The sequence below is a fragment of the Loxodonta africana genome, chromosome 14 (assembly GCF_030014295.1).
Source record: "Loxodonta africana isolate mLoxAfr1 chromosome 14, mLoxAfr1.hap2, whole genome shotgun sequence".
NCBI lineage: Eukaryota > Metazoa > Chordata > Mammalia > Proboscidea > Elephantidae > Loxodonta > Loxodonta africana.
In genome coordinates, this window is record NC_087355.1 from 17,641,787 (window position 1) to 17,667,883 (window position 26,097).

Consider the following 26,097-nt stretch of genomic DNA (forward strand, 5'->3'; position numbering starts at 1 on the left):
GGATGGCATAGGAATGGGCAGTGTTTCCTTGTGTTGTATATATATATAAAGTTGCTATGAGTTGGAACTGACTTGACAACACCTAACCACATTCTTGACCCTATGTTATCTTCCAGGAACTTTATAGTTTTAGCTGTGATCCATTTTGAGTTAGTTTTTGTGTATGGTGTGAGGTATGGATCTGGATTCATTTTTCTGCACCTGGATATTCAGTTTTGCCAGCACCATTTGTTAAAGAGACCATTTCTTCCCAGTTGAATGCACTTTGACCCTTTCTTGAAGATCTGCTATCCATAGATGGATGGATTGACTTCTGAGTTCTCAATTTTATTCCGCTGGAGGTTTATGTGTCCGTCACTGAACCGCTACCCATCTGGCCTCCTAAACTTTGCTGTTCTTCAGTTTTGCTTTAGCTCCTTGGGGCTTCCTTCCTTTTCCACATAAAGTTAGAGATTAGTTTTTCCATTTCATTGAAGAATGTTGTTGGGATTTGGATCAGGATTGCATTATATCTGTAGATGGCTTTTGGTAATGTTTACTAAGTATTTTTAAGGAAGAAAAGGCTCAGTTTACATTTACTAATCTAAAAGGAACGTTACTTTTGATTTCAAGTCCTCAATACAGAATTAATTTTGGGGAGATAAATCCTACTGAGAGTTACTATTATTGTCATGAATAATTAGTTGATTCTTTAGCACTCCTGGTTAGCTCAGTCTTACTTCTTATATCTCTCCCAGGTCAGTTCGTGACAGGTGCAGTGACACTTCAAATATTCATTCTTTTATGAAATTTTCTTGACACAAAGCCATTAAACTGTCTATTCACCTTTAATGCACCACCAAATGAAAACTTTACACAATATTTCAGACTGATATTTTTTGAGAGAGACAGCTGGCTGGATCTTAAACACATCCAGTGACACAATTTCTGCTTGCCAGATACCAGATAGTTTCCCTTAGAATATTGAATACAGCTTTAAATTGCTGAAGATATTCTATCTAGGATTGCAGGAATCCACACTTGCACCAAAAGCAGAGCTATAACAGGAATTCAATAACTGAACCTCAACACAGGTCATTTTATTATTGTAAATTATTTCTTCCAGAGCAGGTACACAGGATTGCTGACTCACTGTTTCCGCGGGGCTGGTTGTTCCTGGCATCTTTTAATTCTTCTCAACCTGAGAAAAGTTTACTCCTAAATTAGTCTGAAATTTAGAGCACAATGTTTCATTGTTACTTAGATAGGTCATGAAGCTAGTCTTAGTTTTTTAAAAATTTTATTACGGTAAGATATATGTAACATAATTTGCCATTTCAACCATTTTTAAGTGTATAATTCAGTGACATTAATTACACTCATCATGCTTTGCAATTATCACCATTATCTATTGCCAAAACTTTTTTATCATCCCAAATAGAAACTCAGGACCCATTAAGCAGTAACTCTCCATTCCTCCCTTCCTCCAGCCCCTGGTAACCACTAATGTCTTTTCTTTATTTACACATTTACCTACTCTAGATATTTTACGTAAGTGGGATCATACAGGAAACCCTGGTAGCATAGTGGTTAAGGATTATGGCTGCTAACCAAAAGGTCGGCAGTTCAAATCTACCAGGCGCTCCTTGGAAACCCTATGTGGCAGTTCTACTCTGTTCTATAGGGTCACTATGAGTCGGAATCAACTCGAAGGCAGCAGGTTTTTTTTTATTTCACTCAGTATAATGTTTTCAAAGTTCATCCATGTTGTAGTATGTATTAGAACTCTTTTTCTTTATGGCTGAATAATATTCCATTGTGTTTATTTAGGAGCCCTGGTGGTACAGTGGTTAAAATGCTAGACTGCTCAACAAAAGGTTAACTGTTCGAAACCACCCGTGGCTCCACAGGAGAAAGATGTGATAGTCTGCTTCCAGGGAGATTTATTTACAGCCTTGGAAAACCTATGGGGTCACTATAAGTCAGAATCAACTCGATGGCAGCAGGTTGGGTTTGTTTTTCTTTGTGTTTATATGGCACATTTTGTTCATTCATTCATCTGCTGGTGGACGTTTGGGTTATTTCCACCTATTTACTATTGTGACTAACGCTGTTATGAACATTGTTGTAGAAGGATCTGAGTCCCTACTTTCAAGTCTTTCAGATATATACCTAAGAGTGGAATTGCTGGGTCTTAAGGTAGTTCTGGAAACCCTGGTGGCGTAGTGGTTAAGAGCTATGGTTCCTAACCAAAAGAGAGTCTACCAGGTGCTCCTTGGAAACCTTATGGGGCAGTTCTACTCTGTCCTATCGGGGTGCTATGAGTTGGAATCAACTCGAGAGCAATGGTTTTTTTTAAGGTTTCTATGTTTAACTTTTTAAGGAACTGCCAAACTGTTTTCCACAACAGCTGCTAGTCTGTTAGTTTAACTCAGAACTAAATTGTAATACTAATAGTCCTCTAGAGCCTATACACTACAGTATCCTGAATTACAATTTGATGTGCTTACCTTGCCTAGCCTGGGCTGGTGGAACAAGGATGGTTGCCTTGGCAGAGGCTCCCACTGGGCATCCAGTAGGTAAAGAGGAAGTGGTTCTGTAAACAATTGACTGCAGAAACAGAGATGAGGGAATGGCGACTTATTTGGAAATGAGGTGTTCACTAGGGTCTGCCTTAGAGGAGCTCCAAATCGCCTTTATCCTCATGTGTAGTATTCAGATATCTCAGCAAACCTGAGTGCAATGTGTTTTGTGAAATATATTTGGTATTCAGTGTAGCTACTTTCAGTTTATTATACATTATTCTGACTCATGAAAATATTCCATTAAATACAATCAGTCATGTAATTACTGTGCTTAATCTATAGCCTGCTTTAATTAACATTGCACAGAATTCTGATTCAATCATTAGATTTGATCTAGTATAACTTAACTGTAAATACTTTTTATGATGCAGCAGCCCAAACTAATTATCGAAAGCTAAGGTAATATAAACTGTAAAACTAATGAATTTCCTATGTTAAGGAAAATAAATCATAATTTGAACTATGATTTTACTATTTAAGGTGAACTATAAAGAGTAGATCGTCCTCTTTCCACTAATAGCTTTTTAAAAAAATTTTTTTTCTCTTCATATCTTACTGGCTGTGTGACCTTGGTGGAATAGTCCATTTTTTAGGAGAAAAACCTCGTTGGGAATATTAGGACTTAAAAAAAATGCTTTAGTTTTGCATCTATTCCCCAACAGAGCCCTGGTGGCATGGTGGTTAAGTGTTTGGCTGCTAACCAAAAGGTGCTCCTTGGAAACCCTATGGGGCAGTTCTACTCTGTTCTACAGGGTTGCTATGAGTTGGAATCGACTCAGTGGCAATGAGTTTGGTATGGATTTATTCCCCAAAAGTTATCCTTACGAACAAAAGATTAAACTCAAGCAAGATCCACTACTTTCTGGCTTTGGGAATAGACTTATATATATTTTTTAAAATAATTTTTATTGTGCTTTAAGTGAAAGTTTACAAATCAAGTCAGTCTCTCACATATAAACTTATATACTCCCATTTATTCTCCCCCTAATGAGTCAGCCCGCTACCTCCTTCCAGTCTCCCCTTTCATGACCGTTTTGCCAGTTTTTAACCCTCTGTACCCTCCCATCTCCCCTCCAGACAGGAGATGCCAACACAGTCTCAAGTGTCTGCCTGATACAAGTAGCTCACTCCTCATCAGCATCTCTCTCCAACCCATTGTCCAGTCCAATCCATGTCTGATGAGTTGTCTTCAGGAATGGTTCCTGTCCTGGGCCAACAGAAGGTTTGGGGACCATGACCACTGGGATTCTTCTAGTCTCAGTCAGACCATTAAGTCTGGTCTTTTTATGAGAATTTGGAGTCTGCATCCCACTGTTCTCCTGCTCCCTCAGGGGTTCTCTGTTGTGCTCTCTGTCAGGGCAGTCATCTGTTGTGGCCAGGCACCATTTAGTTCTTCTGGTCTCAGGGTGGTGTAAGTCTCTAGTTCATGTGGCCCTTTCTGCCTCTTGGGCTCATAATTATCTTGTGACCTTGGTGTTCTTCATTCTCCTTTGATCCAGGTGGGTTGAGACCAATTGATGCATCTTAGATGGCCACTTGCTAGCATTTAAGACCCCAGACACCACACTTCAAAGTGAGATGCAGAATGTTTTTTTAATAGAATTTATTTTGCCAGTTGACTTAGCTATCCCCTGAAGCCATAGTCCCCAAACCCCCCACCCTTGCTCTCCTGACCTTCGAAGCATTCAGTTTATCCAGGAAACTTCTTTGCTTTTTGTCCAGTCCAGTTGAGCTGACCTTCCCTGGATTGAGTATTGTCCTTCCCTTCACCTAAAGTAGTTCTTTTCTTCTGTGTAATCAGTATGAATAGACTTATCTAACATCAAAACCATGATGTTTGCTCACTACGAATGATTAAACAGAGAACTAAAACTCAGCATAACCAGAATCTACAAAATTACTTTTTATAATAGTGGAATTTTAAAAAACAAGTCTTGTTAAACTATTTACAAAACACATGTGCTGTGTTTAGTAGAAGTTAACTTCTCTTCTAAATAAGCATTGACATAACAGTTCTCTGTTGCCAACACCTCCCTTATACCCAGACCTAGCAGAGCGCCTTAACATAAACCACTCAACAATACATTTTGCGGCTTGGTTTAAAAATTTTTAAATGAAAATAGCCTATAAATATTAAAATACCCATTTATAGAACCTGAACCATAAAGTATATACAGTGCTACTGTAACGTGAGAGTAATTGTTGAAAGGAATTTGCATATGATTCATCGAGGCAATATTTCGTCTTGAATCTATATGTGGATAATAAAGAAATGACATACATTGCTAGTTTGTGGATTAGTCAGATTCTGTGGTTTCTGTTGCCCTTATTTTGGCTTTGAAAATACTACTATCTCTCAGTACCTATGTGAGAGACAGGGAAAAATAAAATAACAATGAACTTCAGGTCTTGGCAGTTGTTTACTAACAAATCTTACTACATAGAATATGGTAAGAATGAAAAAAAAGAAACCCAAGAATGAATTTTGAAAGTTATTTGTAACTTTGTTTTCTTTCCCCTGACTATCCAAGAGTTGATTATTGTTTGGTTGTCACGGGTGATAATGTTTGTCCAACAGACACAAGCAAAGGATCTAGACACAGTTGAGTGAGCAAGGACAGCAGCAGCATGCTACCAATCAAAGGGACCTGCTTCCTGGCTTTAACCGGTCATGAAGGCCCCCAGATAGTATTAGCTGATCATCAGGTGTACATCTTGTCAGACCCTTTGAGACCTTCCCATTCTTGGGTGTCTTCATAAGCCTCTGGCCCTCCTGATTGTTCTAGATACTTTGGCTATTGCCTGTTCTACTGGTAGAAGTAATTAGTACAAAACAAGTGTGCTTACTGCTAGATGGGATGAACTGAAACTTCAGTTCTCAGGTGTACTACTCCTTAGCGGGGTCAAGCATCAAAACTGCCTCAGGTCCATTCCTGCAAATGTATAGTTAGGACTCCAAGATAAAAATGTAAATTAGATTATTAAAAAAATGGACAAAGCTGTGATATTTCCTGATTGTCTACCTTATTTTAGGTCCTTTGCTAGGCACTCCACGTATTATTTTGTATTTCTTTTAAATTTAATTTTGATTTTATTTTTATTGAAATTATGCAGATACATTTTATAAGCATCAAAAAGACCAGGTAGTGAGTAATGGGAAGTTTGTTTTTAAAAGTATTATTTTCCTTTAAAATGAGTATGTTCTTTGGTATATATGATGTATTTCATAATTAAAAAAAAAAGTTAAATAACGTGACCAGGCTTATATTAAAAACAGCAGTCCTCTGCCCTATCTCTCCCTAGTCCCAATTCTCTCTCATTAGTGCAACGATTTATAATCTTTTAGCTATTTCTTCTAGTATTTAATTTCTTATTTCTAGATAACATGTATATACTGGTATTTGTTGAAAGTGAAGAGGACTTGAAGTACTTACTGATGAAGATCAAAGACTACAGCCTTCTGTATGGATTACACCTCAAGATAAAGAAAACAGAAATCCTCACAACTGGACCAATAAACAACATCCTGATAAATGGAGAAAAGTTTGAAGTTGTTAAGGATTTCATTTCACTTGGATCCCCAATCAACGCTCATGGAAGCAGCAGTCGAGAAATCAAAAGACACATTGCATTGGGCAAATCTGCTGCAAAAGACCTCTTTAAAGTGTTAAAAAGCAAAGATGTCACTTTGAGGACTAAGGTGTGCTTGACCCAAGCCATGGTATTTTCAACTGCCTCATATGTGTGAAAGCTGGGCAATGAATAAGAAAGATAGAAGAAGAATCTATGCCTTTGAAGTATGGTGATGGCAAAGAATATTGAACATACCATGGACTGCCAGAAGAATGAACAAGTCTGTCTTGGAAGAAGTACAACCAGAATGGTCTTTACAAGTGAAGATGGCAAGGCTTCCTCTTACTTTGGACATGTTATCAGAAGGGACCAGTCCCTGGAGAAGGACACCACACTTGGTAAGGTAGAGGATCAGTGAAAAAGAGGAATACCCTCAAGGAGATGGATTGACACAGTGGCTGCAACAATGGCTCAAATATAGCAACAATTGTGCGAGTGGTGCAGGACTGGGCAGTGTTTTGTTCTGTTGTAGATAGGGTTATTTATGAGTCAGAACCAACTCGATGGCACCTAACAACAATAACAACTGGAATTTTCAGTTTAATATCTATCTCTGGGTGGTGCAAATGGTTAAGTGTAGCTACTAACCAAAAGGTAAGTGGTTTGAACTTAATTTTTTTAGAGGTGCCTTGGAAGAAGGTTCTGGTGATCTGCTTCTGAAAGGTCACAGCCACGAAAACGCTATGAAGCAGTTCTATTCTGCACACGTGGGGTTGCCATGAGCCAGAACTGACTTGCTGGCAACTGGAAAAACTTCTTACTGTGAAAGAGAAGGAGTTAGCTTTCCTATATCCACTCCTCTCACACATATTTCACTTCTTCCCATCCTTCTATTTATAATCACAATTTTTGGTTAAATCAATATTTAGGGCTAATATTAATTTGACTATGTAAATATTTATAGCTAAGTTGCATAGTATACTACAATTTTCACAAGAATGACTTTTTGTTTTCACCAGAGCTAACAATTGCTTTTTTTGTTTGCTTGATTTTCTGTACTTTTATTACTAAATCATCCCTAGGTTCTCTGACTTGTGTAAAAATTGCCTCTGAACATGCTTAACAGGTAATCTGTTTCATATTTTTCTTGGAGATATTTCATCTTAAATCTTTAGTTCTTCTCCTATTTCAATTTAGTTCTCTAAGCTGATACCTGGGAGTTATACCTTCATCATTATCTTGAGATTTTTCCAGTCTTTTCTCCTATGTTGGATTCCCTATTTTCTTGGATCCTACATCTTTCTCTTGGTTTATTCCTTCATTTTGGTATCGTACATTCCCTAAGAGTTTTTTGAGGAAGATAAATAATTTACGGTCTGACTTTTATTAGATGTCTGTAATTCTACCCTCAAATTTGATTGAGTTTTGCTAGGCATAAAAGTTTTCTTTTTTTTTTTTGTAAACCTTTTCATGAGTTTTTTTTTTTTTTTTAATTGCACTTTAGGTGAAAGATTACAGCTCAAGTTAATTTCTCATATAAAAATTTATACACATATTGTTATGTGACATTAGTTGCAATCTCTATAACATGATGACACACTCCCCCTTTTCCACCCAGGGTTTCTTATGTCTAAGCATGGATTTTTAAGACATAATTTTCCCCAAACATTTGAAGGCATTTCTCCACTGTCTTCAAGCTTTCAGTCGTGCTGTTGAGAAGTTTGGTGGTACTCTAGTCCTTATTCCTTTGTCTGTGGTCTTCTTTTTTTTTTTTTTTCCTCTCTGGAACCGTTAAGTTTATTTCTTTAGCCTAGTGTTTTATGATGTCACTTGGTGACAGTCTTTTTACTTTCATTGAACTGGGAACCTGGTGGGCCTTTTCAACAATCTGGAACTGAGGCCCTTCCATTTTGAGATATGTGCCGGAACAATTTCTGTTATATTTTCTCTCCTACCACTTTTCTCTATACTCCTTTTATGGAACTCCATAAAATGATCATTTTTATCTTTTCTCTAATTTTTCATCTCTTTGTCTTTTTGTACTACCTTCTAAGCATTTTCCTCAACTTTATCTTTCAATGTTTCTAGTGATTTAAAAAATTTTTATATTTATATTTTTATTCTTAGAGTTCTTTCTTGTTTTCTGAGTATTATTTTTTTAATAGCATCCAGTTATCCAGTTCTCTTTTTTCTTCCATGTATAAAATACTCTTTCTGATTTCTTCAAGGATATTTATTACAGTTTTTAAAAGTTTTCCTCTCCTTCCTATGATTTCTGTTCTGAGTTTGCTTTTTTATTCTATTTGGTTTCTGTTTTTTACGTTAGAGGCTTTCCTCAAATACCTGGTGATGCTTAGTTGTCCAGTTAAGAATGATGCCCTATAATATAGTCCACGAAGTTCAAGTTCTACATCCCAGTGAAGTGAGTAGCCTCTGGGGTCTTAAAAGATTTTGAGTGGCCATCTGAGATACAACTATTGGTCTGTACTTGTCAGGAGCAAAGGAGTGAGAAGGTAACCAAAATCTCAGAGAAGCCTACAAGGCTGATAGCCTACAAGAGTCACAACCTCATCTAAGCTGAGACCAGAAGAACTAGATGGTTTCTGGCTACCATTGCTGTTTCTGACCAGGGTCACAATGTATAGTTCCAAATAGAATGGGAGAAAAATGTAGAACAAAACTCAAATTCTTAACAAAAGTTCAGACTAATGGGACCAGTTGAGATCAGAAGACACTCTGAGACACACTTTAAACCTTGAACCAAAACTATCTCCAGATGTCACCTTTTAGTGAAGTAGTACAGTGGCACATAAAATAAAGGATACTACCTGTAAGACTGGTGCTCTACTAAAAAACCATTTGTGTGAGACCTTAAGATCAGCATTTACTCTGAAGCAAAGATGAGAAGATACGGGGACAGGGAAACTAGAATACTGGAAATGGAACAACCAGAACGCAATTCAAGAGAGTGTTGACACATTGTGAAAAATGTAACTAATAACACTGAACAATTTGTGTGGAAATTGTCAATGGGAATTTAATTTGCTGTGTAAACTTTCACCGAAAACGTGGTTAAAAAAAAAAAAAATGATGCCCTAAAATGCTGATTGGTAGGGGGACACTTATTGACTGGTAGGCTTTATAATTAGCCCATTTCACTGGGTTGTCTCCAGATATCCCCATGATAGTTTGCCAAGAGAAAAATCCTCCAAAATCCTGCGGAGAGTAAAAGGATGAATTGGCCTGGCTGACACTACACTGAAAGCTGAGGAGGGGAAGATGGCTGCTGGTGACACCATTTAGCGTGTCAAAAAAACTGAAAAACCCAATCCATTGCCATCAAATCAATTCCAACTCACAGCAACTCTATAGGACAGAGTAGAATTGCCCCATAGGGTTCCAAGGAACAGCTGGTGGCTTTGAACTGCCAGTCTTTTTGTTAGCAGCTGTAGCTCTTAACCACTGTGCCACCAGGGCTCCTTTTCACTTAATGCTCCTGATTTCTGTTGGGTGCCTGGAATCTCAGACTTCAGATTCTCTGATTTAACCTTTGAAAGAATAACCCACTTAGTTCATGGTTGTTGTTGTTAGCTGCTGTTAAGTCACTCTCTGACTGTAAAAACGACTTGGGGTAGTGTCTGACCTCCTCTAACTTCACAAGAGGGAGGGAGAATCAAGACTAACAACAGTCCAAGGCTGACTCCTATGAGGCGGAGGTCAGGCATGCCTCTTCTCTCCACCATCTTTACCAATTCTGACACCAACTGTCCCTCCTGCAGCACTCTACTTTTCTGCTGGGTTCTATAATTCATTGCAATGGCCACACAGAACTCATGAACAATACTTAATGATTATGGGGTTTATTAGGAAAGTAACAGGTTACAATTCAGGCTCAGAAACACTCAAGGATACAGTTCTTCTATCAGGATAACCTCTTCCCAACAGTGCTTGCAGGAATGCCTCTCTCCGGCCCTTGGCCTCTGCCCAAAGGCACTCAGCTTTCTCTCTCCTTGGGCTGGGAAGCTCCCCACACTGTCTCTTGCTGCTGGGTCTCTGCTGCCACCACCTCTCACCGTCTTCAAGGTTATAGCTCGCTCTCTGTTTCCTGGGTCCAGGCGCTTCTCAGAGCAGGGATCCAGGTCCAAAGGCCGTGCTGGCTTCTAGCTGTTCTTCCTTGGTGGTGCTAGGCTTCTCCTCTTTGCTCTGGAATTGGCTCTTTTTTAAGGCAAAACTGACCAATCCCCTTAGTGGGCCACAATTACCCTATCAGACAGTGCTGCCCAACCGCCTGGGTGGGAGTTACAAGACCATGGCTAGAAATGCCACACAAAAAGCAATCCATTACACCGCACTGACTCATGGCGACCGTATGCACAACTGTTGGACCTTTGTGATCCATAGGGTTTTCACTGGCTGATTTTCAGAAGTAGATCACCAGGCCTTTCCTCCTAGTCTATCTAGTCCAGAAAAAGTCCAGAAGCTCTGCTGAAACCTGTTCAGCATCATAACAACACACAAGCCTACACTGACAGATGAGTGGTGGCTGCCCACGAGGTGCACTGACTGGGAATCAAACCCAGGTCTCCAGCATGGAAGGTGAGAATTCTTCCATCGACCCACCACTGCTGCCTAGTTCATGGTACCACCACCAGTTGCAGTCGAGTCAGTTCTGATTCATAATGACCCCATGCCTACAAGAGTAGAACTGTTCTCCATAGGGCTTTCAATGGCTGATTTTTCAAAAGTAGATCTCCAGGCTTTTCTTCCAAGGTATCCCTGGGCAGACTCGAACTTTCAACCTTTGGGTTGGCAGCTGAGCATGTTAACTGTTTGCCCTGCCCAGGGACTCCTTAGTTCATGGTAGGGGAGGCACAGTCACATGGCTGCTATGGTAGAAGAGCAGATCTGGGATGTAGCTGTTCCTTTTAAGACTTTCAACCTAATCTTTTTTTCTTATAACTTCATCAGTTCTCTAACTTTTTTGGGAGATTCAGAACTTTAATTAGTTGGCTTTTTGTAGACTTCCCACTAGCAGGGCAGGTCTCAGTTCTCTCTGGTCTAAGCCAGTTACACTCCTTCACCATTTTTGTGGTTCAAAAACTTTGTTTATATTTTTTATCATTTGTCGCCCCCACATGTCTGTCAGTTTGTTGTACTGTGGGGGCTTGTGTGTTGCTGTGATGCTGGAAGCTATGCCACAGGTATTCAGATACCAGCAGGCTCACCCATGGAGGACAGGTTTCAGCTAAGCTTCCAGACTAAGACAGACTAGGAAGAAGGACCCAGCAGTCTACTTCTGAAAAGCATTAGCCAGTGAAAACCTTATGAATAGCAGCGGAGCATTGTCTGATATAGCGCTGGAAGATGAACCCTCCAGGTTGGAAGGCACTCAAAAGATGACTGGGGAAAAGCTGCCTCCTCAAAGTAGAGTCAGCCTTAATGATGTGGATGGAGTAAAGCTTTTGGGACCTTCATTTGCTGATGTGGCACAACTCAAAATGAGAAGAAACAGCTGCAAACATGCATTAATAATCAGAACCTGGAATGTACGAAGCGTGAATCTAGGAAAATTGGAAACTGTCAAAAATGAAATGGAATGCATAAACATCAATATCCTAGGCATTAGTGAGCTGAAATGGACTGGTATTGGCCATTTCGAATCGGACAATCATGTAGTCTACTATGCTGGGAATGACAACTCAAAGAGGAATGATGTTGCATTCATCGTCAAAAAGAACGTCTCAAGATCTATCCTGAAGTACAACGCTGTCAATGATAGGATAATATCCATACACCTACAAGGAAGACCAGTTAATACCACTATTATTCAAATTTACACACCAACCACTAGGGCCAAAGATGAGGAAATAGAAGATTTTTATCAGCTGCGCGGCTTGAAATTGATCGAACATGCAATCAAGATGCATTGATAATTACTGGTGATTGGAATGGAAAAGTTGGAAACAAAGAAGAAGGATCGGTAGTTGGAAAATATCTTGGTGATAGAAATGATGCCGGAGAAGGAATGATAGAATTTTGCAAGACCAACAGCTTCTTCATTGCAAATACCTTCTTTCACCAACATAAACGGTGACTCTACACATGGACCTCACCAGATGGAACACACGGAAATCAAATTGACTACATCTGTGGAACGAGATGATGGAAAAGCTCAACATCAGTCAGAACAAGGCCAGGGGCCGACTGTGGGACAGACCATCAATTGCTCATATGCAAGTTCAAGCTGAAACTGAAGAAAATCAGAGCAAGTCCACGAGAGCCAAAATATGACCTTGAGTATATCCCACCTGAATTTAGAGACCATCTGAAGAATAGATTTGACGCATTGAACACTAGTGACCGAAGACCAGATGAGTTGTGGAATGACATCAAGGCCATCAACCATGAAGAATGCAAAAGGTCACTGAAAAGACAGGAAAGAAAGAAAAGACCAAGGTGGATGTCAGAGGAGACTCTGAAACTTGCTTTTGAACATTGAGCAGCTAAAGCAAAAGGAAGAATTCACGAAGTAAAAGAACTGAACAGAAGATTTCAAAGGGCCTCTCGAGAAGACAAAGTGAAGTATTATAATGACATGTGCAAAGAGCTGGAGATGGAAAAGCAAAAGGGAAGAACACGCTCGGCGTTTCTCAAGCTGAAAGAACTGAAGAAAAAATTCAAGCCTCGAGTTGCAATAGTGAAGGATTCCATGAGGAAAATATTAAATGATGGAGGAAGCATCAAAAGAAGATGGGAGGAATACACAGAGTCATTATATCAAAAAGAATTAGTCGATATTCAACCATTTCAAGAGGTGGCATATGATCATACTGAAGGAAGAAGTCCAAGCTGCTCTGAAGGCATTGGCGAAAAAGAAGGCTCTGGGAATTGATGAAATATCAATTGAGATGTTTCAACAAACAGATGCAGCGCTGGAGGTGCTCACTTGTCTATGCCAAGAAATGTGGAAGACAGCTTCCTGGCCAACTGACTGGAAGAGATCCATATTAATGCCTATTCCCAAGAAAGGTGATCCAACCAAATATGGAAATTATAGAACAATATCATTATATCACATGCAAGCAAAATTCTGCTGAAGATCATTCAAAAACGGTTGCAGCAGTGTATCAACAGGGAACTGCCAGAAATTCAGGCTGGTTTCAGAAGAGGACGTGGAACCAGGGATATCATTGCTGATGTCAGATGGATCCTGGCTGAAAGCAGAGAATACCAGAAGGATGTTTACCTGTGTTTTATTGATTATGCAAAGGCATTTGACTGTGTGGATCATAACAAACTATGGATAACACTGCAAAGAATGGGAATTCCAGAATACTTAATTGTGCTCGTGAGGAGCCTTTACGTAGATCAAGAGGCAGTTGCTCAGACAGAACAAGGGGATACTGATTGGTTTAAAGTCAGGAAGGGTGTGCATCAGGGTTGTATTCTTTCACCATACCTATTTAACCTGTATGCTGAGCAAATAATACGAGAAGCTGGACTATATGAAGAAGAATGGGGCATCAGTATTGGAAGAAGACTCATTAACAACCTGCATTATGCAGATGACACAACCTTGCTTGCTGAAAGTGAAGAGGACTTGAAGCACTTACTGATGAAAATCAAAGACCACAGCCTTCAGTGTGGATTACACCTCAACATAGAGAAAACAAAAATCCTCACAACTGGACCAATGAGCAACATCGTGATAAATGGAGAAAAGACTGAAGTTGTCAAGGATTTCATTTTCCTTGGATCCACAATCAACAGCCATGGAAGCAGCAGTCAAGAAATCAAAAGATGCATTGTATTGGGCAAATCTGCTGCAAAGGACCTCTTCAAAGTATTGAAGAGCAAAGACGTCACCTTGAAGACTAAGGTGCGCCTGACCCAAGCCATGGGATTTTCAATCGCATCATACGCATGTGAAAGCTGGACAATGAATAAGGAAGACCGAAGAAGGGTTGACGCCTTTGAATTGTGGTGTTGGTGAAGAATATTGAATATACCATGGACTGCCAAAAGAACGAACAAATCTGTCTTAGAAGTACAACCAGAATGCTCCTTAGAAGCAAGGATGGCGAGACTGCGTCTTCCATACTTTGGACATGTCAGGAGGGATCACTCCCTGCAGAAGGACATCATGCTTGGTAGAGTACAGGGTCAGCGGAAAAGAGGAAGACCCTCAACGAGGTGGACTGACACAGTGGCTGCAACAATGAGCTCAAGCATAACAATGATTGTAAGGATGGCGCAGGACCAGGCACTGTTTCTTTCTGTTGTGCATAGGGTCGCTATGAGTTGGAACCGACCCAGCACACTTAACAACAACAACAACATCATTTATTGAGTCCTCTCTCATTCTTAATTCTCAGTGTATGTCTTTTTTCTTTCATATCTTTACTGTCATCTTAGAGGAGCTTCAGAATGGGGTTAAAATAAACAAGTGTTTTCAAGAAGTACAAGCTAGGCATTATCTTAATTTTTTTTAAGTAGAAAACTGAGTCTCAGGAAGGTTATGTGATTTTTACAGGGCTGGCAAATGATGGGGCTGGAATTAGATCTTAGACTGTTTGACTCCACAACCTTCTTAAGGTGTGACAGGTTTACTACCTGCTATGGATTGTTTCAGGGAGCACTGGTGGTGCAGTGGCTAAAGTGCTCAGCTGCTAACCAATAAGTCTGTGGTTTGAACCTACCAGCCACTCCGCAGGAGAAAGATGTGGCAGTCTGCCTCCATAAGGACTTACAGCCTTGAAAACCCCACAGGGCAGTTTTACTTTGTTGTGTAGGGTCCCTGTGAGTCAAAATCAACTTGACAGCAGTGGGTTTCATTTTGGTTTACGGATCATTTCACCCAGTCCCTGGGTGGCACAAATGGTTAAGTGCTGGACTACTAATTGAAAGGTTGGCAGTTCAAACCCACCCAGAGGTGCCTCAAAAGTAAAGCCTGGGGATCTGCTTCTGAGCAGTCACAGCCTTGAAAATCCTACTGAGTGCAATTCTACTTTGCACATGCAGGGTCGCCGTGAGTTGGTGTCAACTTGATGGCAAGTAACCACAAGTTTTACACGTCTCTCTTAAAAAAAGGAGTTAATTTTTTTTTTTAATTTCTCTTTTAAAAAATTTTGGTAAATATGTATGTAACAAAACACTTGCCATTCAATATTCTTCCCATGTACAGTTTAATGACATTAATTGTATTCATCACATTTTGCAACCATCGCCATTATCCATTCCAATTTTTTCCATCAGCCTTAATAGAAGCTCAGTAGTTGATTTTGTTTTAAACAATGTCTGACAACCTTTGCTTTCTCTGGTGGATTTATAGCATTTGCATTTCTTATGTTGTTGTTGTTAGGTGCCATCTACTCATAGCTCCCCTTTGGACAGAGTAGAACTGCCTCATAGGGTTTCCAAGGAGCAACCGGTGGATTTGAACTGCTCAACCTTTGGTTGGCATCCAAGCTCTATAATCACTACGCCACCAGGGCTCCTGCATTGATTATAGTTACTGATATACTTGGATTGTTACCTCTTATCTCATTTTGTGTGTTCTATTTGTCTCACCTCTTCTATGTTGTGTTATCTCTTCTGTGCATCTTTCTAAAAGTAAACTTTATTTTTGGAACAATTTTAGATTTACTGAAAAATTGTAAAGAAGTACAGAGGGCTTCCATATACCTCACACCCAGTTTACATTAGTGTGGTACATCAGTTGTAATTAATGAACCAATATCGGTAACATTATAATTGACTGAAGTCCATAATTTATTCAGATTTCCTTAGTTTTTACCTAATGTCCTTTTTCTATTCCATGGTCACATCCTAGGATGCCACATAACATTTAGTTGTCACATTTCCTTAGGCTCTTCTTGGATATGACAGTTTTGACTTCCCTTGTTTTCGATGGGAAACCCTGGTGGCACAGTGGTTAAGGGCTACGGCTGCTAACCAAAAGTCGGCAGCTCAAATCCACCATGTGCTCCTTGGAAACCCCATGGGGCAGTTCTGCTCTGTCCTCTAGGGTCGCTATGGGTCAGGATCGATGGTAATGGGTTTTTTTTTTTTCTTTTGGTTTGTTTTTGATGACCTAGACAGTTTAGAGGAGTACTGGTCAGGCATTTTGTAGACTGTTCCTCAATTAGGGTTTGTCTGATGTTTTTCTCACTACTAGACTGAGATTTTGGGTTTGGGGGAAAAAGTCCACATCATGCTCCTCATATCATATCAATGCACATAGTATAACATGACTCATCACTATTGATGGTTAACTTTCATGCTTCTTTTGATTCATATTTTCTTCTTCATTTCCCTCTTGAGCATTTTTATTCTCTTCTTTTAGTACATATTCTAAGGTTACAGCATACATTCTTAATTTTTTTGAAGACTGAAATTAAAGTCTTTACCTTCATTCTGAATAATAAAAGGACCCTTGAACACTCAACCTTCTTCTCTCCTTCCTGATTTATATTGTATTTTTTGTCTTGTATCTTAATGGAAACCCCATAAAGTATTATTGTCTTACACAGTCAACTTTTGTGTCTATTTACCCATATCTTTACCTTTTTTTTCTTCTATCTTAAAATTTCCATCTAGGACCATTTTTCTTTTGCCTGGTGTACATCCTTTAGAGTTTTCTTAAAGAGAGTGTATTAGTTGCTAAAGAAGCCCTGGTGGCACAGTGGTTAAGCACTAGGCTGCTAATTGAAAAGTCAGTGGTTTGAACCTACCAGCTGCTCTGTGGGAAAAAGATGTGGCAGTCTGCTCTCATAAAGATTACAGCCTTGGAAACCCTATGGGGGCAGTCTTACTCGGTCCTGGAGGGTTGCTATGAGTTGGAATTGATGGCAACGGATTTGGTTTTTGGTTTATTAGTTGTAAGCTCAATTTTGTTTCTCTTAAAATGGCTTTATTTTTCTCTCATTCTTGAAGGTTACATTATAAATTCTGAGTTGGAAGTTATTTTCCCTCAGCACATTGATTTATTTCATTTTCTGGCTTTTCTAGGTACTGATAAAATGTCTAATTGAGTTTCTTTGAAGGCAACATGTGTTTCTCTCTGGCTTTCTTTAAAATATTGTCTTTCATGCTTCATAATTTCACTATGGTGTGCTTGGTTGTAGACTGGGGATTCATTTGCCTACTTGAATCTGTAGGTTGGATTCTTTAATCTGTTCTAGAAAATTCTTAGCTCTTAGCCCTTCAGATACTGTCTCTGTGCCACATTCTTCTCCCTTTCCTTTCTGAGACCCCAATTATATGTACATTAAAACTTTCAACTTTATCCTCTATGTCTCTTAACCTGTTTTTACTCTCTGAGGTTTATTCTGTAAAATTTATCCAGATATATCACTCAGTTCACTCTCTTCAGCTCTGTCTATTCTGCCATTAAACCCAACCATTGAGCTTTTGCTTTCAAGTATTTAATTATTATATATTTTGATTATATTTTTCATTTCTAAATTGTTTTATAATGGCTTGGTCATTCTTTACAGATTACCCTCATCCAATTGTCAAGGTTTTGTTTTATTTCTTTGAACATTTTAAATGTAGTTATTTTATGGTCTCTGTTTAATAATTTCAGTTTTTGCAAGTTCTTGTAAGTTCTTGATGCTGTTCGTTCTCACTTAGGTGCCTTTTTTCCTGCTTATTTAGTCAAAAAAAAAATTTTTTTTTTTAATCAGCTGCCCTGGAATTTTATTGTATGGGAACTCTTTAAGTGTGAAATATAGATGGGTTTCTTCTGAGAGTATCTGTTTCTTCCAAAGGCTTGGCATTTTACTAACCTTCAATTAATGTGAATTAAATCCGTGGCTAGAGATTTAGCAAACCACTCAGGTAGCCTGAATTTGGGCTGCACACCTGTGTAAGGGCTGACTTCTGGTCCCAAATTCCCCGTGGCAATTTCTGCTCTTTCCACTCTTGCCAAAATATGACAGTCAATTTTCCTTGTAGTCCATTGGAGGTAATGTGGGGGTTTATTTCTAATTTACCCTTATATTAAAGGCATAGCCTTTCGTGATCCCAGCATTCTGGTGGGAGAAGAATCTGCTATTAGACTTCCCATCTTGGAGTAGCCCTGGGGTTTGTTCTCTAGTCTCATTCCCGAAAATGCTGTGAAAACCAAGGTCTTTCCTCACCTGGTATGATAAATTCTCTCAGGAGGACAGTGTACCACTTACCTTTCTAGGTTCCTGCCTTCACTTCCTGTCTGGCCTGAGATTTCCTTACTTTCTGTTTGATGTTTTTAAGAAGATTTAAAATTACATTTTATTCAGAAATTTTAGTTATTTCCAGCAGTCCAGATATCTATCATGTCATATTCCTGGAAATGGAAATCTACATCATCTTTCTAAACATCAATTTCTTCATTTGAGAAACAGGGTATTATAGTATCTGTCTCATAGTATTGTGAAGAATAAGTGTGATTATTAGTGTTAAGCTCTTAATTCTGAGTCTGGCATCTCAATGGTTGCTTTTTTTTTTTTTTAAGTGACACGCTCAGAATTCTGAGTGTAAGTTGTTCTACTTTGCTATAGCGCTAATGTCAGGGGGTGAAGATGTGACTAGGCTAAGGTCTTGATAAGTTGTATACTTAATATATTAAGAAATATAGTTGGTTCTTTCCATTTCAAAAATTCCCATTTCAAATGAGAACCAAGTGATTAAACATCAGTAGCCTAGATCTTAATTGATAGCATGATGTTTACTGAATTGAAACCTTTGATTAATTTGTACATTTCTTGAGACAAAAAAGATCTGAAAACATTCCTATCCCTTAACTAAATAAAGACTCTAAAGGGATATAAGATGGATGCTTTCTTTTACAACACACCAGGCTAGTCCTTAACTTTTATCATTTTCTCTTGTCACAGAGTCGAACTGCATGAAAAAGTCCTTTTAAAGTCCACAGATATATTCACTCTAAGCAGTTTCCCTTCTCTTTAAAAACAATTTCCATCCACACACCAAGTAGCCACTGCTCAGAATCCACACTCTCTCTGGCAGTTGAATGTTGGGGTCCCTTAGTGACACTTCTTTAGCAGGTGCATTGTGATATTCTTCACAGCCATCATGGTCTCCGTACAGGTGGGTTTTATGAGCGTCTCTGGGAGTAAAAATCCAAAATGCCCAGTGTCACGTAGTTCGAAAGCAAATGCATAGGGTATTCCATTTTTGTAGGCCCAATCCATTGAACTACCAGAGCTCACATCTAAAAGTTAAAAAAAAAAAGCCTCGTTAAAGAACAGTGTATATAATTTTCAAAATGTGTACCCAGTACTTATTTACTGAGTTATTCTAAATCCCCCAGCTAAATACCATTTCAATACAAATTATTTAATAGTAATTCTATAGCACTTTTGAACATCTAGACTAAGTGTTAATGTTTCTAGTATGATGGCCTCAAAATTTCTCAACCTCAATTCTCATAACATTCATCTCCACCCTCACTTATTCATCAGTAAACATACTCTCATTGTGGACTTTTAAAAAAATTACATAGTTCTTTATGTATGTATGTGTGTCTAGAATATTGAAATTCCCAGAAAACCTCCTTATTTCATCTACTTTCCTTATTTTTAACACTCTGTCCTTTACTTAAATCTCTAGTTTCCAGGTTCCTGTCAGCCTTGAAGTTTTATTTGACTCTGTACCTGGGCATGATCAATTACTTCACTGAATTTCTCACCAGAACCTCCACCAGAACCTCCAAATGTCTTATTGCCATCTTCTTCTGCCTGTGCTAGTGCAGTTTCTCTCTAGCCTGATTTCTCTGCTTTCATTCCTGGTCTGTGACGGAGCTAGAGAAAGTCTTTGCTGAATGTTGTTGTTGTTAGTTGTCATCAAGTAGATCCTGACTCATGGTGACCCCATGTGTGTAGAGCAGAACTGCTCCATAGGATTTTCAAGGCTGTGGCCATTTGAAGCAGATCGCTAGGGCTTAGATATCCTAAAAATTCACATTGTCTAATCACAACGTCTTTATCTACTCTCAGTGCTGCCCTATGCTCCTTTTTATAGACCTTTACTTACTAAACCATTCCTTTTCTCTTCAAACCCCACTCCTCACTTCATCACTGTCCCCCAGACTCTCAGATGATTATCTCATCACCTCCTTGACCAACATTGTAGCCATCTGACTTTTCTTTTATAGCTCAGGGAAAGAAATATTGTTCGTGTTTTACACATGTTATCTCTTGGTCCTATTCACTACTGTCTCTCTGGTAGTGATAGGGTCCCTTGTCTGGGACCTGTTTCATTAATTAAACCCCTATCTTTTTCATCTTGATTGACCAAAATACTCAAGCACCCTCTTCCTTAGGAAATTTCTTCTTTTTCCTAATCCGGCTATATGTATGCTCTTGGTTACCCTCCTGTTTTTCTTCTTCCTTTTGCTTCAGAGCTCAGAAGAGAATCTATGTTGCTTCTACATCCTCGACTACTTTCAATCTTGTTCTTGACTCTACCAGTCTATTCTGGTTTTACCACGCTTTTCTAATTAATTCTTGCATTTTCTACCAGTTTATTAAAACTTTGTTCCTGAAGGTCACCAATAACTGCAGGCCTAATCTCCTTTTTAATTTCTTTTCCCTCAGATCTGATTTTCAACTTCTCAACAGAATTTGACAGAGTTGACAGTACCTTCTAGAAACTCTCTCTTTCTGGCTGTTATGACGTCATGCTCTACACCTTTTCAGCACAGAGCTTGAAAGCACAAGACTTAGCTTAGGTCATTAACTGATTCTACCACCTGTCTTTTCTGTGCCTCACTCCTCTTTTGAAAAAAGGGATGATGATATCTACCTCCTAGGATTGTTATCAGGATTAAATGAAATAATAACTTGCTTAAAATTGCTCAGTATATGTTAGCTGTTACTATTTTGCATCTTTATAACCCAAAGCGCCTAGAATGTAGATTTTAGTGTAACAGGCTCTTAATAGTTATTTGGTGAATGCATAAAAATGACCTGAAACAATCTTTGTATACTTTTTCCTGAAATCTATATAATCCAGCTTGACATATACTATTATTAGTGTTTTGTGAAAAATTTCCAGAGATTCTTCACCTACACAAATAATATTACTTTTTATGCTGTTCTTGCCAGGACAAAGTTAGAGGTACAAGGTTTATGTGAAGAGGGCAATTAAATGATGGTGCATTTCTCAGACTCTCCTTGATTTGATTAAGAACAGAGAAAAGGCTGTGGCTTCAGTGTCCCTCCCTCGGTTAGGATACACTGAAATTGCAAATAGTAGTCTTAGTAGCCAAAGCCAGGGACAACATGTGCCAACCACGACATCAAGGTTATGTGACAGCCTCATTCCTATGGCAACAGATTGTTCTTGGTAAATATAATACTATGACTGTCCCTTGATACCGGATGAAAAGGCGAACTGCAAGACTTCACAAAATTAATGTTTTAAAGTTGTTAATATATATTATGTTGATATTAATTGGTAATGTGATTTTTTAATATCGTGTTTCTCTTTTCAGGATGGCTCTGTTGAAAAACAGCTCTAAAAAGGTCAGCATTAGAGCAAGGATTGTGGTCTTTGAAAATAAATCCATTGATAATGTCACATTCTCATTATTAGGATAAATTTATTTGACAAGGAGTGTTAATTGACAGACCTAGCTTTTCTTCGGAAGGCTGAAGAAATTGAGTGGTGAGACACTAGGAATATGATGAATGGTAGATTAAAGAAGTCAATGTGAAATTTGCTACCTCTGAGAAGCATAAGTTCTCACTATTTATACCCTTTTAAAGTACTTGGCTGCTAATTGAAAGGCTGGCTGTTAGAACTCACCAGTTGCTCTGTGGGAGAGATACGGCAGTCTGCTTCTGTAAAGATTTACAGCCTTGGAAACCCTTTGGGGGCAGTTCTACTCTGTCCTATAGGGTCACTACGAGTTGGGATCAACTCGACGGGCAGTGGGTTTGGTTTTGGTTTTGTTTTATTTATACCCACACGTATATGTACCTTCATATACATACATGTTGTTGTTATGTGTCATGGAGTCAATTTCAACTCATAGTGACACACGTGACAGAGTAGAACTGACCCGTAGGATTTTCTTGGCTGTAACCCTTACAGAAGTAGACCCCAGGGAGCTGCTGGGTGGGTATGAACCACCAACCTTTTGGTTAGCAGTAGAGCACTAACCGTTTGTGCCACCAGGGCTCATTATATACATACATAGACACTCGTATATGATTTCTTTTTTTTTTTTACCTTAATTAAAAAACACTTTATTGCTAAAAGATGCTAACCATTATCTGAACCTTCAGTGAGTTGTAATCTTTTTTTTTTCTTAATAGATTTTATTATGCCAATTGCCTTAGATGTCCCCTGTAACTATGGTCCCCAAACCCCCACCCCTGCTACACTGGCTTTTGAAGCATTCAGTTTATTTAGGAAACTTCTTTGCTTTTGGTTTAGTCCAGTTGTGCTGACCTCACCTGTATTGTGTGTTGTCTTTCCCATCACCTAAAGTAGCTCTCATCTACTATCTAATTAGTGAATGCCCTTCTCCCACCCTCCCTCCCCCCTCTTGCAACCATCAAGGAATATTTTCTTCTCTGTTTGAACTATTTCTCAAGTTCTTATAATAGTGGTCTTATACAATATTTGCCCTTTTGCATCTGACTAATTTGACTCAGCATAATGCCTTCTAGGTTCCTCCGTGTTATGAAATGTTTCACAGATTCCTCACTGTTCTTTATTGATGCATAGTATTCCATTGTGTGAATATACCATAATTTATTTATCCATTCATCCATTGATGGGCACCTTGGTTGCTTCCATCTTTTTGCTATTGTAAACAGTGCTGCAATAAACATGGGTATGCATATATCTGTTTGTGTAAAGGCTCTTATTTCTCTAGGATATATTCCAAGGAGTGGGATTGCTGGATCTAATGGTAGTTCTATTTCTAGCTTTTTAAGGAAGTGCCAAATCGATTTCCAAAGTGGTTGTACCATTTTACATTCCCACTGGCAGTGTATAAGTGTTCCAATCTCTCTACAGCCTCTCCAACATTTATTGTTTTGTGTTTCTTTGATTAATGCCAGCCTTGTTGAAGTGAGATGGAATCTCATTGTAGTTTTGATTTGCATTTCTCTAATGGCTAATGATTGTGAGCATTTCCTCATGTATCTGTTAGCTACCTGAATGTCTTCTTTAGTGAAGTGTCTGTTCATATCTTTTGCCCATTTTTAAATTGGGTTATTTGTCTTTTTGTAGTTGAGTTTTTGCAGTATCATGTAGATTTTAGAGATCAGGCGCTGATCGGAAATGTCATAGCTAAAAACTTTTTCCCAGTCTGAAATATATACGATTTCTGACTAGAATTTCCAAGTCATATGGTTAGTGAATTTTCGAGTTTGAAAAGCCATTGGAAATGATCTAGTGCAATTCTCCCTTTTACAGTTGTGGGAACCAAAGTCCAGGATTAATAAATATCTTGGCCAGTATCATTATACACCTAGCTAGTAGCAGAATTAGGACTAGAATCCATGTCTCCTGATTCTTGCCTAAGTTCTTTCCATACACCCAGTTGCTCTTATTTCATATAAGGGAAAAGATAGTCTTTACTTTTAAGGGAAAATTCAGCTGAAGGTACTACATAGGAAATAGAAGTTGATAACCAGAATGGTGGAGGAAAGGAATAAAAGGGGAGCTCATCTCTTCTAGGCCTTCATTTACTTCATTATTTTCTCAAGACCAATTTCCACCTTTACAGTTGTTCAAATCACTCAAGGAACCCATTTTGGTACTTTCTATGGTCATAAGGTCTTAATTCAACTTCTAGTCATTACTGCATGCTTAGGATATTCTCTGCTTAGAATAGTGTTTCACTTGGTACAGATTTTTGTCAAGCTCTGTAAAACTAACCAGATACAAACTCCCTCCATCCTCCTTGGCTAATTTGGTAGGCAAAAATTTCACTTTATGGGGGACATATTTTCTCCTTTCTAAAAGGAAGTCGTTATACAGGATATCGGTTCAAGAGATAATTCTAACACAGTGCACACAGGAAACTTACACAGCGTGCTGGAAGCAGGTCCATATCTATACTGTACTCCATATACCGACCGAAGTGCATTAACAGCTTTGTAAGCTGCAGATTCCTGGGGGTCGGGTGGGGGGGTGGGGGGGTGGAGAAATGATATTACTTATATTGTTGCATTGAAATAAAAAACCGAAAACACCAGGCTGTTGTTGAGCCTTATTGGTCTTTGACACAGAAAACAGCAATGGATGTATTAGTTAACATATCTTAATAATACAGTTATATTACTCTTATACAACATGCCGTATTTTGCCACATTTTAAAGCACATTATTACACCTGATTTGATCCTCACAATGAGTCAGTGATTAGATAACACTTCTATTTTACAGATGAAAAAAGGAAGGCTCTGTGAGGTTAAATGGGCCAACCGGGATTACACAGCAAGGAGTGGTTGTTGTGGGATAAGTACCCGCACCTTCTGATGCTGATTTAGTGTTCTGTCCGCTTCACTTATTTCAGGGATACCAGTTTCTATAAATTACAAAGTATCTGAAAGGGAAGGGACATGTCAGTCTTACTGATAGCTATATGCCCAGTACTTAGTAATGTGCCTGTGTATAATACATGCTTAATCAGTATTTCCGGCACGAATGTTGAGTAAGCACAGATTTGCAAAAGTATCAAGATAATCTTATTGATTCTTGAGTACATCCTTTATTGGATAATGTACAAGGTATTTCACATACAGCTGGGTCAATTAAGCACTAGAATTCAGTAAGAATAACATGGTAGATTGGGAACAACAATTTCAGAATGCTGTATGATTTCTAAGGTTAAACACGTCTCTGACAGAGCTTAGCCAGGTACTCCTAAGATGTAGAAATTCTGAGGTGGAACTCTTCCTACTGATGCCAAAAACCAGGAAGAATACGAAATACAATCAAAATAGAATGAGGTCTTAAATGCTAACAAGCGGCCATCTAAGATGCATCAATTGGTCTCAACCCACCTGGAGCAAAGGAGAATGAAGAACACCAAGGTCACACGATAACTAAGAGCCCAAGAGACAGAAAGCACCACATGAACCAGAGACCTACATCATCCTGAGACCAGAAGAACTAGTTGGTGCCCGGCCACAATCGACGACTGCCCTGACAGGGAGTGCAACAGAGAACCCCTGAGGGAGCAGGAGATCAGTGGGATGCAGACCCCAAATTCTCATAAAAAGACCATACTTAATGGTCTGACTGAGACTAGAGGAATCCCGGCGGTCATGGTCCCCAAACCTTCTGTTGACACAGGACAGGAACCATCCCCGAAGACAACTCATCAGACACGAAAGGGACTGGACAGTGAGTAGGTGAGAGATGCTGATGAAGAGTGAGCTAATTATATCAAGTGGTCACTTGAGACTGTGTTGGCATCTCCTGTCTGGAGGGGGGATGGGAGGATAGAGAGAATTGGAAGCTGGCAAAATTGTCACGAAAGGAGAGACTGGAAGGGCTGACTTATTAGGGGGAGAGCAAGTGGGAGTACAGAGTAAGGTGTATATAAACTTATATGTGACAGTCTGACTTGATTTGTAAAGGTTCACTTGAAGCTCAATAAAAGTTAATAAAAAAAAACATTAAAAAGCAAAGATGTCACTTTGAGGACTAAGGTGCGCTTGACTCAAGTCATGGTATTTTCAATCACCTCATATGCATGCGAAAGCAGGACAGCGAATAAGGAAGACTGAAGAAGAACTGATGCCTTGAATTATTGTGTTAGTAAAGAATGTTGAATATACCATGGACGGCCAGAAGGAGGAACAAATCCGTCTTGGAAGAAGTACAGCCAGAATGCTCTGCAGAATCAAGGGTGGACGAGACTTCGTCTCACCTACTTTGGACATGTTATCAGAAGGGACTAGTCCCTGGAGAAGGACATCGTGTTTAGT

General features: G+C 39.0%; 1 protein-coding gene across 1 annotated transcript in view; it reads right to left on the bottom strand.

Annotated features, from left to right (window-relative positions):
* Positions 1-18,674: 18,674 nt before the first annotated feature.
* Positions 18,675-26,097, bottom strand: part of CPA6 (carboxypeptidase A6) — a 431,756-nt gene continuing 424,333 nt past the window's right edge. The window contains exons 10-11 of the mRNA XM_003408213.4: positions 24,190-24,274; positions 18,675-19,353 (exon numbers count right to left, since the gene is read on the bottom strand). Coding sequence (XP_003408261.3) covers positions 19,166-19,353; positions 24,190-24,274 — 273 coding nt within the window. The 3' untranslated portion in view covers positions 18,675-19,165. The remainder of the gene's footprint in view (positions 19,354-24,189; positions 24,275-26,097) is intronic.